The sequence below is a fragment of the Carassius auratus genome, chromosome 7, assembly GCF_003368295.1.
Source record: "Carassius auratus strain Wakin chromosome 7, ASM336829v1, whole genome shotgun sequence".
NCBI lineage: Eukaryota > Metazoa > Chordata > Actinopteri > Cypriniformes > Cyprinidae > Carassius > Carassius auratus.
Genome location: NC_039249.1, coordinates 5,094,463 through 5,108,565, shown reverse-complemented (window position 1 = coordinate 5,108,565; position 14,103 = coordinate 5,094,463). Strand labels below are relative to the sequence as shown.

Genomic DNA, 14,103 nt, shown 5'->3' with positions numbered 1-14,103 from the left:
CTTACCTTTTTTTGTATAAGGTTTTTTGTGCCTCATCAGTTTCGATTATATATTTTTTTGCATTATTATTATTATTATTACACATTTTTGATTAATTTATTTATTTTGAGTGACGCCTTTTCCCCCCTTCTTTTTGACAGGAATTAAAAGGATTCTGTGAGGGATAGAAGTAAAGTTCAATGCATCAAAACAACATATCAATTATTATTAAAATTGTGTTATCTGGCACCTATAAACAGTGCGTCTCCTTGTAAATACTGTAAGTCTAAGCCTCACAGCCTTCACGTAGAATTCACTAGTGGTTTCTAACCTGACTACAGCCAGACTGAATACATGTGGGATAAACACTGAGTTCTGGACCCTGTGTGTTTACTGGCTGGCAAGAGGAATTTTTACGAGACATGAGGCCTACAGTACGCTACAGAGGCGAAGTTCAACAAGCTCAACCACACTCACGCTCACCCGCTCTCTGTCTTCTGTTCTTTCTCACAGTGTGTGAGTAATGATACTGCTGATTGAACCTCAGTGTTTAATAAGCCTTCCTGAACATGTTGCTAACACCGTTGAGATCACGCACACATACACAGACGGGCACGGGGAACCAGATACACACGCGGCTTCTGTTAACCCGAGAGTGGAGGTCAATCCAGTTGATCCCTTGCATGCATGCCTTTCATACGAACACACCATGTCCATGGCAACAAGATTCCTTCCTCGCTGTTAGCTCTAATAAATCTGGTGCCATCTGTGTTACATATATACAGTATATACTGTACCACACTGTTGAACCTCAATATATATGTGTAAAATATACATCCAAACAATGATAGAACGGCAGGTGTGACCTCAATCAATAAAATCAGCTTTAGTGGACTGTTTGTCATTATGATGCTCTTCTAGTTGCTGAAATTAAAATGAACTTCAACCTTCCTGATTAAGCTTGATTAGGCTAAATGAGGGGTTAAATTGTTAAAGAATGAAAACACCTGCCTTTCCCAGAGGCAGACCTTGCTTTTTCTGTATAAGCAAACAGGAACACATGGGTTAAACCCCATGTACAACTTTTAAGCAATTAAACTTACATTTGTGTTTGTGTTTATATCTCTTACTGAAATGCAAAAAACTGTATTTGAATAGTTTATATGTTTACAACATATTTAAACATCAAATATTTGTAGATTTTTTTTAAATGTAAAAAAAAAACATTTTTATATAATGTAGGAAAGTAGAATATAATGCAACATTTACATTTGTTCACAGCTCTCAATCTAATTTGATTATTGGCCCTTTGTATTAAAAGGTTTGGGCACCTCTGTTTTACAGCAATATTTATTGTTAAAAGTGCTATAAATATTTTTATACTGAATTATTATATTAGACATATAATATATTTTATCTTGCATTACCAGAACTTGTCTTTACCCACTGCTTATTAAAGTAGAGAATTCGTTCTAATAGTTTTTTATATATATAAAAAATATAATATGAAGGTGACAATATAAAGATGAAAACAACTTGTCTTCACTATTTATCACTTAGTATAAACGAGTCATAAATATAAAGAGCTGATCTATGAGAAAGTACAGAGCTCTTATATTTTAAGAAGGTGTTCCCTTGCAAGGGGATCATATTTAGGGGTGCTTGGGATCAAAAAGTTTGAAAACCCTTACTAGAGTGATCTATATTTCATCTGTTAGCATCTGATGTACATTTCAAACTATGCCCTTTCAGTTTGACCCGCTACAGAGATACAGCCGTTACTAATAACGTCTGTCTTTCATTGTGCTTTTCCCATTCAATCCATCATTCAGTTGTTTTATTCTAATGGCAAGATCTTTTCTGATCGTCCCTTCTGCGTTAGCACTTAAGGAACCTGTTTTACTGGTGTCCATTTTGGCGCGTGAGCACCGACTCCTTCAGAACCCATTTGATGCTGTGTTGTAACTGGGGCATGTCTGGATGGTGTTATGGCACACATCTGACATTGCTGCACTTTTCCTGCCTGGAATGCTGGGAACAGAAGCGCTTTTCCCAAGTTTGGATTATGGATCAAAGTCAAAATCAGGCAGAGGGAAGGAGAGTGAATCCCACCCAAGCCAGGTGGGGAATAAGCTGAGGGGAAAAGCAGCACCCAGCGACGGTGGGGGAGAGGTTAGGAAGCATGGATCTCTTTGAAGTGCTGGTGCATGTCACGGTGAACTCGGTCTTGTTGGAGCTGAACCGCAGCGGATTGATTTGCTTGGAGGTGGGGTGAGGGGGCGGGAGAGAGGCAGAGTTATTGGTGACCCCACAAGTGTGTGTGTGAGAGTTAGCCATCTGTGGTAGGATATTACAAGTGTCTCACTTCACCTTTCTCCCCTATTGCCCTCTCGGCCCACCCAGAGACTCTGTTTCAATGAGGACCTCAGCTGAGAAAAATACTTTTCTGTCCTGTCTCAAAGGACGGTGAAGTGAAATGTTTTCTCCAGTGTTAATTTAATATAATTAAAAATCATCATAGGATTAATAAATATATTAGATTAGTTTTTATTTTGTCAGTTTTCATTAAAGTTTTAGTAATTATATTATTTGATTTTACTGTATTGTATGCTTTTTTCATTTTAGTTTTATTTATTTGTTACTATATTTATATAGTTCTCTCTCATTTAGTAGTAACTTTTAGTAGTACTTTTTAAGTGTCCACATTTTTAAATGCAAACATTCTATTGGACAGACTGGATTTTGCATGCAAATTTTTGCAGAAAAGCACCTTGAAACTTAAGCTCTAAAACATAATCAACTCGTGGTCAAGTCATGTTTTATGACATTAAAAATCTGAAAGTATTAAACATCTTTAAAATAAAGTGAGTTAAACAGATTTTATTTTTGTATTTGTTTACAAATTTACAGATGACCATGGATGAGCCGACAGAAAAGGAGTCATGTCTCTAGGTCATCGATGTCCAGATGTTTTGTGAGAAGAGCTTCTGGAAGGTTCTGACACTGCAGATAGAGAAAAATCACCTGAACCTGAGAAACATAAAAACATAAGATCAGTTTCTCCTTCAGGCTATGACTGGCTCATTACCCTGTCAGTGCAATAATACCCATCTGTCATATTCTTTTCTTCACTTTGATTGGCTGATTAATCAGGCAACTTGTTAATGCTCATCTTTGATGCTCACAACGGGTCTACATCTATTAAACTGAAATCAGGATATAGTTCACTGCATAGATTTAATGTAGATGTAGTGTAGATTTAATCAAATAAATAAATGCGCTTTTTAAAAAGTGTTTCAGAGTGAATGTAAAGAGAAGTGATTATAAATTAAAGCTTGATGGTTTAACATGAAGAAAATGAAGAAATGAAGACAGTCATAAATATTATTATTGTAAATTTACTAAATTGCCAATAATTTAATAAGTATTAATATATAACTTTTTCTTAATTATTACATTTTTATTTTACAGTGGAATATTAAATAGTCAATAATTCAATAATAATTACTATATAACTTTTCTCAAATATTACATTTGTATTTTACAGTGGAATATTAAATAGTCAATAATTGAATAATAATTCATATATAATTTTTCTTAAATATTACATTTTTATTTTACAGTGGAATATTACAATAATAATATTTCTTACTTTGTTTTTATTAAGTAATAATAATAATAATAATAATATTGTCAAGTTAAATTAACATACATATGATCAAAATTTTTTAGCCAAATTGTGCAGCCCTATAAAAAATTTGCATTTACATTTTCCCCAAATTATGTAGTTTATCAAGAAATAGTTTTTTTTGTAAAGAAAAAGATAGACATGAAGTCATATTAACATAAAAGGATTGTATTATTTTATTCTCTTGTTGATTTAAGATAAGACTAATTAGTCCATTATCCCAGAACAAATGGAATTGTAACACCAACATACATTGGATTAAACAAACAGAAAAAAAACAAAAAACACACATTTCATAAGTCCACACCATTCTAGAGAAGTAGTATCGACTGAATGCAGAAAATTGTTGTTTCACTTCTTCTAAAACAAACCCCAGAATAGTGAAAACTCTGCCTTAGTGGCCAGGCTCCAAGGAAATGTTATAACCGGACCATTTATAATAACACAGTACCACACTGGACACATCAAATATTTATTTTGTAAAAAAAAAAAGAAACAACTGACCTGAACCTCCACTTCTTGTGAAATGTCGACACGAGCCACTAGAGGGCGCAAGAGGCTGGGGCCAAACACTGTGGCCAAATTACTCAGAGACATTTTATTCTCTTCCTTCCGCTCAGCAACACTGAGAAACACAAAAAGAAAGAAGAGGTGTGAGAATGAGAGGAGAAAAAATAAATAAAACAGAAACATATTTTTCTCATTTGCATCCATCAATGGCGAAAGTGATTCAGGTCAGCCTGGGGTAAAATTAAATCAGTGTTTTGACAGTCACGAGTTGAAAGGATGTTGTGTACCGTCTCAGGTGATGTAAGAGGAAGAGGAGAGTGTTGCGGTTTACATCTGGTAGAGCCTGTAACAGAGTCAGCATGCTGTCAGCCCTGAGATATGGATCAGCAATATCTGCCATAACCGGATAGAGAAGGAGATAAGTATTATCATTTTAAATGCCTTATCATCATCATGTATACTGTTCTCACGTTGCATGTTTATGCACAGACCTGTGCAGCTGTGTGTGAAGGACTCACCTAGTGCATCTGCAAGCTCCTTGAATCGCTCCGAGGGAATAAGAGGTAAAGGAAGTTCTCTAAAGTACAGTTTCAGAGTTCCTGATACAGCATTCACATCTACACTCCTCAGTTTACTCACAGCCTCACGGTAATCTACAGAGAGAGACACACTTTTGAGATAAGTGCTGTGAGAATCTTTCAATAGATTGTCACACACGCACACACACATACACACACACACACACATACACACACACACACACACACACACACACACTCACTAGTGTTAAATGCATGCTTTAGTGCTTGTATTTCTGTGCTGGCTCCTGAGATTCTGTAGATCCCCTCTTCGCTCAGTCCCCTCCTCTCAATCTCCTCCACACAGGAACGGACAATGTGAGGGACCAGTACACTCTCTTGCCTGTAAACACAAAAACATTGACACAATTAAGCCTTTTCATTTTCCTCTTCCTTTCTTGATGGCAAAACACCTCTATTTCTACACATCTTAAAGCAAGATTCACACACGTGCACACCAGCACATTACAACGTCATGACGAAGGAAAGTTTATCAGAATTGTAACACACAGTTTTTCTCCTAATTTACACATTATTTGGACACTTCATACAGGTGCTTAGCAGATAAATCACATGGGGTTCATTTCATCATATTATGGACATTTAATACACACACACACACACACACACACACAATACTGTTCAAAAGCTTAGGGTTAGTAAGATTTTTTAAAAGATTTATTTTTGTCATTTTTATGCATTTATGAGAGAGGGGGGTGGGATCGAGAAAGTACCAAGAGCAGGAATTGAATTCGGGATGCCTAAAGCACAACAACATTATATGTGAGCATGCTGCCAACGAGGCTATTGGCACCGACCATACATTTTTAATTGTTGCATGCTTACATTTTTTAGAGCAACTGTATGAAACCACTAAATATAAATGACTAAATGTAATATTTTTTTTTATTATAATCAACATAATTGTAACTGATAATAAATAAGGTCCTGACTCTCTGTGGTCATTAAAAATCCTACGGCACATATTGTAATGAGTAACCCTTAACCCTGGTGTCCTAGCCAAATTGCAGCCACTGGCCCTTTGGGTGTACAACAATACACAATAAAGTGCTATATAAATGCATCATTCATTCATAATATTGCAACATCATTATAGTCTTAACAAAATATTATTGCAACATCTTAATAGTCAATTGTGAACTCACATTGCCACCTGTCCAATCGGCACGCAGAACACTGGTTCCTGTACTAGAGGGGCGGTGCTAGGAGGATCCAGAGGGTGGGGCATGTACTTGATTGACAAGGTCACATCAACTTGGCCCAAAGAACAACTGACTTTCTTCCACTTCTTCAACATGTTGTCAGTGTCCAGCTGTAAACACAAACATACATAGCTTTTTTAATGCTTGGCATTAATAACTAAACGTACAGACTGGTCTCAAACTGTATACATTTGTGCAATTTAATCTAAAGGTGGTTTGATGAGAATATCAGGTTTATTTCCACTCAAATAATACCGGTTTAAAATGAAGATGGAGAGATGATGACAAGACGTTTATGTTTGGATAAACAACTCATTTAAAAGGACACAACATGAAGCAAAAAGTATATGAGCTCACATTTAACACCGCCCTGCCCACAATCTCATCCTGTGTGTCGTTCTCATACTGAGACACAAAAACCAGTAACAGCTTTCGTGCTCCGTCCACTTGAAACACAAGCTCCTATATGCACAACAACACATTCAAAGCCATTCAGTATATTAAATACAAGGCAAATCACAGAATGCATACTCTAATTTCTAAAAATTCATAATGGCTTTTACACACTCACCTCATCCCATTGTGGTGCAACACAGAAGGCTGAAAGACAGGTTTGTTTTCGTCTGTCGTAAAACTCAAAGCCGTCCACCTCCACACAAACATATGCACCTGAAAGGTCAAATAATAAAGCTTATAACAAGAAGCTTATTGGAAAATATTGTTCAATGCATACATACTACAGTATTTTAATTGAAAATAGATATATTAAATTAATTTAATAAAGATTTTGTATATATTTTTTTATTTTTGTGGTGTTATTTTGGCAGCGATGCTTGATGAAAGCAATTCGTGCTTCACATTTAGGGCAGAATGTATGTGATGAGTTTGTGGGTTTGATGTGTGTCTCGGAAACTTTCATTCTTGTACACATCACGTGTGTTTTGTCACTTACTGCTCGGGTTTTGCAGACCACACGCCGACTGAACCATCACATACAAGCTCCCACACATATGTGAACTTTCATCTGTGAAAGACACAATAGAATAGAGAGTGTTCATTGTGCACAAGTGTGATTGAGATGATAGTGAGAGCACTATTTACTGAAAGAAAAATACAGAGGGAGCTTTACTGGACTGAACGCGGTTAAGGGGAGGTTGTTGAGTCATTCTGAGTTTGATACAGGAACTGGTAACAGACAGCAGGTCTGGAGGAACCGTCTCGATACCTGTGAAACACACACACACACACACACAAATGCATGGGGTTATGATCATGCAATCAATCACCAGGACAGATACACAAGATGCACTCACAGTTTCCACTCTGTTTCTCAATGGCTTCTTTCCACTCAATCAGGTCATTCAAAGAAAACAGTCGGATAGTGTGACTCTGTGGAAGGAAAAATCATTATTGACCAATAACCAGAGAAATGTGTAGTTTAATGGCTTCGTGAACTGCAAACATCTTATTTACATCTATCTATCAAACCCATACCTTTAAACCTCAACAATTTGTACTTTTTTTTTAAACATTCACACAGTGCTTTGTCTATGTTCATATTTTCTGGTTAAAAATGACAGTTTCACGATTTTATATTATTTTGTTTTAAATTAATTAATATTTAATTGACTACTTCATCATGTTTGCAACCTCATTTCAAATCAGAAACAGACACTTTAATTAGCATTCTGTATATTCACATTTGTTGTGAAAGGGCTTGTTATTATGTAGTTGTACTTACTGTAGGTCTTTTGTTCACAAGACATTGGTTCCTCTCAAGACTTCTTCCTCATATAACTAAACAACTTAGGGAGTTTTTTTACTTGCCATTGTAACCTTTAAATCAATTTCAACTAATTCAGGGTATTGAAGCTTATTGTGTTGACCGGTATGAACTGCTTTGGAACAATATATATTGTGAAAATTGCTTTAAAAGTGTTATATATATATATATAAACTGAATAGAAAAAATCAATGCTTGTTGGATAGAAAGAACGTGCTCGTGTGTTCACGTGCGACACTTTTGTGGTCTTACCTTTCCACTGGTGCTATGTAGGTCTAAAGTAAAAGATGGCGTGTTTGTTAAGAGCCAGATCTCACACTCTTCAAGTTTGCGCCTCAAGCGATCAATAGCACGAGAAACTGACACCTTGCCTCCTTTCTGTAAAAACACAAACAAACACGGTGCTATCTGAAAGGGGACTTATTACTGAGTTCTTTTCTTTTTTGGAAGATTTTTCCTCTTTAGATTTAGCTAACGGTCAGGAATACTAGGTTAAGGAGTGAAAATCTCACTGAGTCACATGTAAATCGCCTTACCGTGTGTTGCTGGAGTGCTTGTTTGAGCTGGTACATTTTGGCTCTGGTTTTACTGATTTTCACCTGGTATTCTGGTGAGGGCAGATGTTCAGCAGCCCAGTGCAGCTTCAGGCCAACCAATGGCAAGTACCAGCAAAACCTGTACTGTGCCTGCCTCCTTTATATGAAAACACATATAAGCCTATACAGCATACACACATCCATATCATGCTAATATTGTCAATAAATAAATAAAATACTAATTATAGTGCATACTCTCAGAAAAAAGATACAAAACTGTGTCAGTACCCCTTCAAAGGGTATTATTATATACACTTTTTGCCTCAGTGACAGTGACCTTTTTCTTTCTGAAAAGTATAATATAACTCTATAACAGGGGAGCTCAGATAGCAGACCTCCAACTGAACTACGTTCAAGACAACGAAGCTGTCAAAACCACAAGTGCTCAGGGTCATTTATGCTAATGATCTTTCAGCGCTATATCCTCTTATCACTTTATCTAGAGCCAAATGTGCTTTATTGCAGCCCTTTCTGCCCTTTGCATGTTGCTTCTCATCTCCAAGTGTCACTTTAAGATCTACAGACGACAGTGTTATTTTAACAACAGTAGCAGCATAATAGATACTTTCTCTAAAACACTGCAAAAAAACAAGAATGCAGCCAATATAATTATTTTAAACTGTCATAGACTCCATCCACTCAAATAAACCAGGTTTGTTTCCATCTACATTTAGCATTAATTTCTTTGTGGAAAAATTCTCAGACATAAATGCTTAGGTCCAATATTTTCATCTTCGATTATTATTTTACCCCTTTCTTTTAGTTTTTTTTACAAAGTACTTCTGCTGCCCAGATGGAAATGTATATCTATCCCGAAGAAAGTATTGTCCGGACCTCCGCTGGGAAGGTAACACAGAGGCCTGTGATTGGTGGAGACTCACCCTGCACTTGTCAGTCTGGCACATAGCAGCATGTCTGTGTACAGGAAGAGGTGTCTCAGGTTATGCCCATTCTCATACACATCTACTATGAACCCATCTCGCATCAGCTGACGTCTCTGTGGACATGCACACATGTATATATTATAATGATGAACATTACATTTTAAAGGAGTCACTGGATGCCCATCTTCCACAAGTTGATATGATTATTTAGGATCTTAATGAAAAGTCTATAACATACTTTGGTTAAAATTTATCAATGGTAGTGTAACAAACACCTTTTATACCCAGTGTAAAACAGCTCTTTTCAGAGCAGGCCATTTGGTAGCTTTTTCCTTTAAATGTTAAAGAGCTCTGCTGACCCCGCCCCTCTCTTCCAAGCTGCTCTCTGAGAGACTGTTTACTTAAAAGGATACTCCACACCAAAATGAAAATTTTGTCATTAATCACTTACCCCCATGTTATTCCTAAAACATATAAGCTTCATTCGTCTTCAGGAACACAATTTGAGATATTTAGTATGAAAACCGGGAGGCTTTCTCTGTCCTATAGACTGCTAAGTAAGTTACACTGTCATAGTCCAGAAAAGTATGATAGACATCAACAGAATAGTCCATCTGCCATCAGTGGTTCAATCGTAACGTTATGAAGTGACGCGAATACTTTTTATACACTAAGAAAACAAAAATAATGACTTTATTCAACAATTCCTCTCCTCTGATTCTCTCCACATCACCATAACAAGATGGTGCAATGGGGATGTGGAGAGAAAAAGAGGAGAGGAAATGTTGAATAAAGTCATTATTTTTGTTTTCTTTGTGTACAAAAATATTTTTTTTACGCTTCATTAATGTTATGGTTGAACCACTGATGACAGATGGACATCTTAAATTGTGTTCCCAAGACAAAAAGAGCTTTTATGGGTTTGGAACGACATGGGGGTAAGTTATTAATGACAACATTTTCATTTTGGGGTAGAGTATCCCTTTAAGCCGCGTTCATCATGAATCTTGCTAATTAGCACATTATTAGAAAAGGCAAAAGATTCATTAAAAAAAACTTTCTGTTCCTCTTTTTTTTCTGTGGGGGAAGCTGGATCACAAATGATTCCAGCTAAAATAGACGCCTTTAAGAAGATTGTGGGTGCATTCCTTTCAGAAACAAATGTAATCCACTGCGTTTTCAGTGACTCAGATGTCGGGAGTAAATGATGACTGCTATATTCATTATTACATGCAACAAACAGAACACCTCAATCAGTTAGGAGTCATTCATGTCTACATCCGCTCCAGCGGTGAAACAATGGTGGACTGACAATAGCTCACTCAGGGCAAGTCTAAGGTAAGACACCAGTCCAGTCTTTGCTAAAACACTAGTGTCAATCAAACTATCGTGGGAGGGGCCTGTCTGTGTGACATCACAAAGACAGGGATCTGAGATTGGCTTGATTTTAGAAAGAGATAAAGATTTTAGTAGATAAATAAAAATAAAACACTGGGTGGATCTTTACACTCACTGCCAACACACATTTATGTTCAAACATCATGTAAAAGTGAATTTAGCATCCAATGACCCCTTTAAAGTTTAACAAAAATCTGCATATGAGGAAGGAACCATGGCACGTGAGGTGAGGAGTACCTCTCCTCTGCTGAGTTTGACAGAACGTTTGCACTGCGACCGTTCATTGACCCCAGACAGGAAGCTGCTGGAGAGACGAAGCGCTTCCTGTAACGTGCTGCTGTCGGGGTGATTGGGTGGCGTGTGCTTACACAGATCCTGAGGAGGACAGAGAGGAATGTTAATAAATCCACATGCATGAATGAATGAATATTTATAAATAAATGTAAGATGTGATCTTAAACAGAATCTCACGTGCAACACAAGTGTGGTTTTCATCACTCTGTCTAACGGCTTATACAGGAGAGCTGTGGCGTCCAATGTATGAATTATTGAATGTTCCCAGTGTTTAAAAAAATCATTCAAAACCAAACATGGAAGCAAAAAAGGAATTGTTTACCTTCAAAGGTGTATTTAGTTTTGACATTGTCTGACCCTTTGGAGGACATCATACTCTATAAAGATAACAAGAAAAAGGTTTTTGTGTGGTTTCCCCCTAATAAAGATAATAAAGATAACAAAAAGGGAAGAATATAAGACCTCTGCAAGCGTCCTGAAACGCTGGTCTGACTGCATACACTTCTGCACGATGTACACTGCATTCTCATAGTTGTCAATGAAGCCCCGATACACTCCTAACTGGTTGACCTGCAAAAGGACATCAAGCCATTACTATTACACTACAATTTAATATATATGTGATATATTATTATTACATTTTTTTGGGAACGTGAACGTTAAACATTTCAATGAACTGATGCAACACTGTGTCAATTGCTTCATATTACACCAAATATTAGGTCAAGAAAGAATAAGCCATATTTTATCATCTACAGTACCTCGAATGCTGAAAAAGCAGTGCTATTAAAAGCATCAAACCACCCTGGTAACTGTCTTTTCGCTTTGCTGCCATCTGGTAAGCACTTCTGTAGCCTGATGGCAAAAACTGATAGACTTAGGAGGGGATTCTTCCCCCAGGCCATCAGGCTCCTAAACCCAAAACTAGCCTCTAATAATCACTTAATCAGTAAGATATTCATCATTCTTTACCTCATATTGAAATATTGAGAATGTCACTTCCTGTTTGCACATTCGCCTCTTGTACTTTCCTGTGTATCTTAATATTTAAGACTACAGTATACTTTCATGCACATTTTATTTTCTATTCTATATTTAATTCTACAGTATACATTATTTAATATTGTATTCTTAAATTTGTATCGTTTACTTTTATTTCATTCTTTAATACCTATATTTATGCATATTTCCTCTGTGTTGTATTCTTTGATAACTGCACTGTCCATGGAGTGGACCTGACTCACATTTCAATGCTGTTTTTTTATTTTCTATATAATCATGTATGTGAAAAATAAAAATCTTAAATCTTTAATATTTAATCACTGGTGTCTGCCGATGATCAGATTTATGGCATTACCAGCCACATGTTTGCATATAAAACAACTTACAAACTTATGAAACAGGTCTCCCACACATAAATGATGCTCCCTGTGGCAAAGCTGCATCACTGGGGTCTCCTCCGTCTCCAGGCCTTGTTGTGACCCTGGGTCCATCATTTCATCAGGTTGCAGTTTGGCCCGAAGGCTTGTGTAAAAGTCCTTGTGCAGATCTCTGAGCTCAGGGATTTGATAAAACACAGTCTGAACCTGCTCAGTGGACAACAGAGGTTGAGAGGTTCCCGCTGCTGCCTTCAAAGCTTTCATAGGCTGCAGAGAAGGAGACATTATAGAGAGAAAATGAACAAAGAATGGAAGTAAGATTGGGAACTGAAATTAAAAATAGCTGATGTAACTGAAAAACAGATTATAAGTACATCAAAGAATGAACACAAATGCATTTCATGGGTAAATGCCGGACACAATTCCTTTGAGGAAGTGGTTGAGAAACATAACACTTTTAATGCATTCTCTACTTCAACATTGTGTTGCATGTCATTCTGGACTTTTTGGGAACTCTCTAGTTTAATGATTACCACTAATGGTCTGACCAGAAAGGGAAGCAATACTCGACTAAGAGAAACAGAACTTGACCTACAGGAAGTGGCAAATGCAAAGAAGGTATGATTTAAATGAAGTGTCTCAGAAACGGGTAGAGAACCATAAAAAAAAAAAAGGAATGCTGAAGGAAGTTTTGAGCTTGAGAAGAAACCCTAATTAGGTATGGACCAGAAAAACAGGTGTTTGCAAACAAAGCATTCAATGGCAACCAACGGCATAAATAGCATCGTAGTGAAGCCGTTTATATGCAGGCTCAGTCATAACATTAATCTTTCACTGATATGATGTTTAACCACAGTGGTTTTTACTTTATAACTCACAATTTAGAAAGTCTGTAAAGCAAGAACCTACTGATACTGTGTTGGATAAGTGCTCAAATCAGGAAATAAAATGAATACATGTCTACTGAGAAAGTCCTGTTTGAAAGTCATATTACCATGAGAAGCGTCTCGAGCTCTGTCAGGTAGATCTCCTCACTGATCAGAACCCCTTTCAGAACCACGGTTCTCTTCTGAAGCAGGTCATCTGGGCTCTCGAGTGTCTGGAAAAACGTTACAACATTGTCTGAATACAACTGAATGGAGACCATGCTGAAGATTCACAGCACACAAATAATAGCAACTAACTTGGAGATAACATGTTATTTATTATTAATCTTATAATGCTGATATACTCCAGCGACATTAGTAATAACCGCATACAGGCAAGAACTCACTAACAGATAATTCAGATCAGATTTGTATTAAAAGTTAATTTTATGTAAACATTCTGTGCACTGCAGTCTTACTGGAGTGGATGGCAAACATGGCTCAGTTTGCAAAGGGCTGTGAGAAACCCACTCTGTCTCATCAGTGAACACATCCTGTAGTAATTCTGAATCCATAATCTCATCTTCAGTCACTGTCAGAAAAACATAGCACAATGTATAGCGCTATATAAGAGAGTATTAGTAAATAACCAATGGCAGTTCAAAAATAAAGACTAATATAGTTTTTAAATGAATTACTATGTTGAAGTAAACAAAACAGATTAATATTTTAAGAAAATGTGGGTTGAAGGGTCTCACCGGGCGAGATGCCATTGGACGTAAGATAGTCCACTGCTTCTGTGTAGAGCTCCATCAGCAGAAGCAGCAGAAAGATGTCCAGAGTCACGGCGAGCAGCTCTACAGCTGTGAAGTGTCTGTGAAGTGAATCCTCCCGCTTTCACACTGACTCTTGTATGTGGTTACCA

At 36.9% G+C, this 14,103-nt stretch overlaps 1 protein-coding gene across 3 annotated transcripts; it reads right to left on the bottom strand.

Moving 5' to 3' along the window:
- Nucleotides 1-2,843: 2,843 nt before the first annotated feature.
- LOC113105622 (active breakpoint cluster region-related protein) lies at nucleotides 2,844-14,093 on the bottom strand. 3 transcript variants are annotated; one of them, XM_026266796.1, is made up of 22 exons: nucleotides 13,937-14,093; nucleotides 13,658-13,770; nucleotides 13,307-13,411; nucleotides 12,322-12,579; nucleotides 11,396-11,503; nucleotides 11,256-11,310; nucleotides 11,111-11,163; nucleotides 10,877-11,014; nucleotides 9,239-9,354; nucleotides 8,298-8,454; nucleotides 8,014-8,139; nucleotides 7,292-7,367; nucleotides 7,108-7,203; nucleotides 6,931-7,002; nucleotides 6,550-6,647; nucleotides 6,336-6,440; nucleotides 5,922-6,088; nucleotides 4,959-5,098; nucleotides 4,696-4,830; nucleotides 4,465-4,570; nucleotides 4,172-4,292; nucleotides 2,844-3,009 (listed from the first exon to the last, which is right to left on the bottom strand). In XM_026266796.1, exons 1-22 carry the CDS (start codon nucleotides 13,989-13,991, stop codon nucleotides 2,920-2,922), a joined length of 2,490 nt encoding a protein of 829 aa, XP_026122581.1. In that variant the 5' UTR covers nucleotides 13,992-14,093; the 3' UTR covers nucleotides 2,844-2,919. The 3 variants fall into 3 exon arrangements, with proteins under 3 accessions (XP_026122581.1, XP_026122582.1, XP_026122583.1); XM_026266797.1 differs by having other exon boundaries at nucleotides 13,658-13,801; nucleotides 13,937-14,072; XM_026266798.1 differs by having other exon boundaries at nucleotides 13,658-13,732; nucleotides 13,937-14,072.
- Between the last annotated feature and the right edge of the window lie 10 nt (nucleotides 14,094-14,103).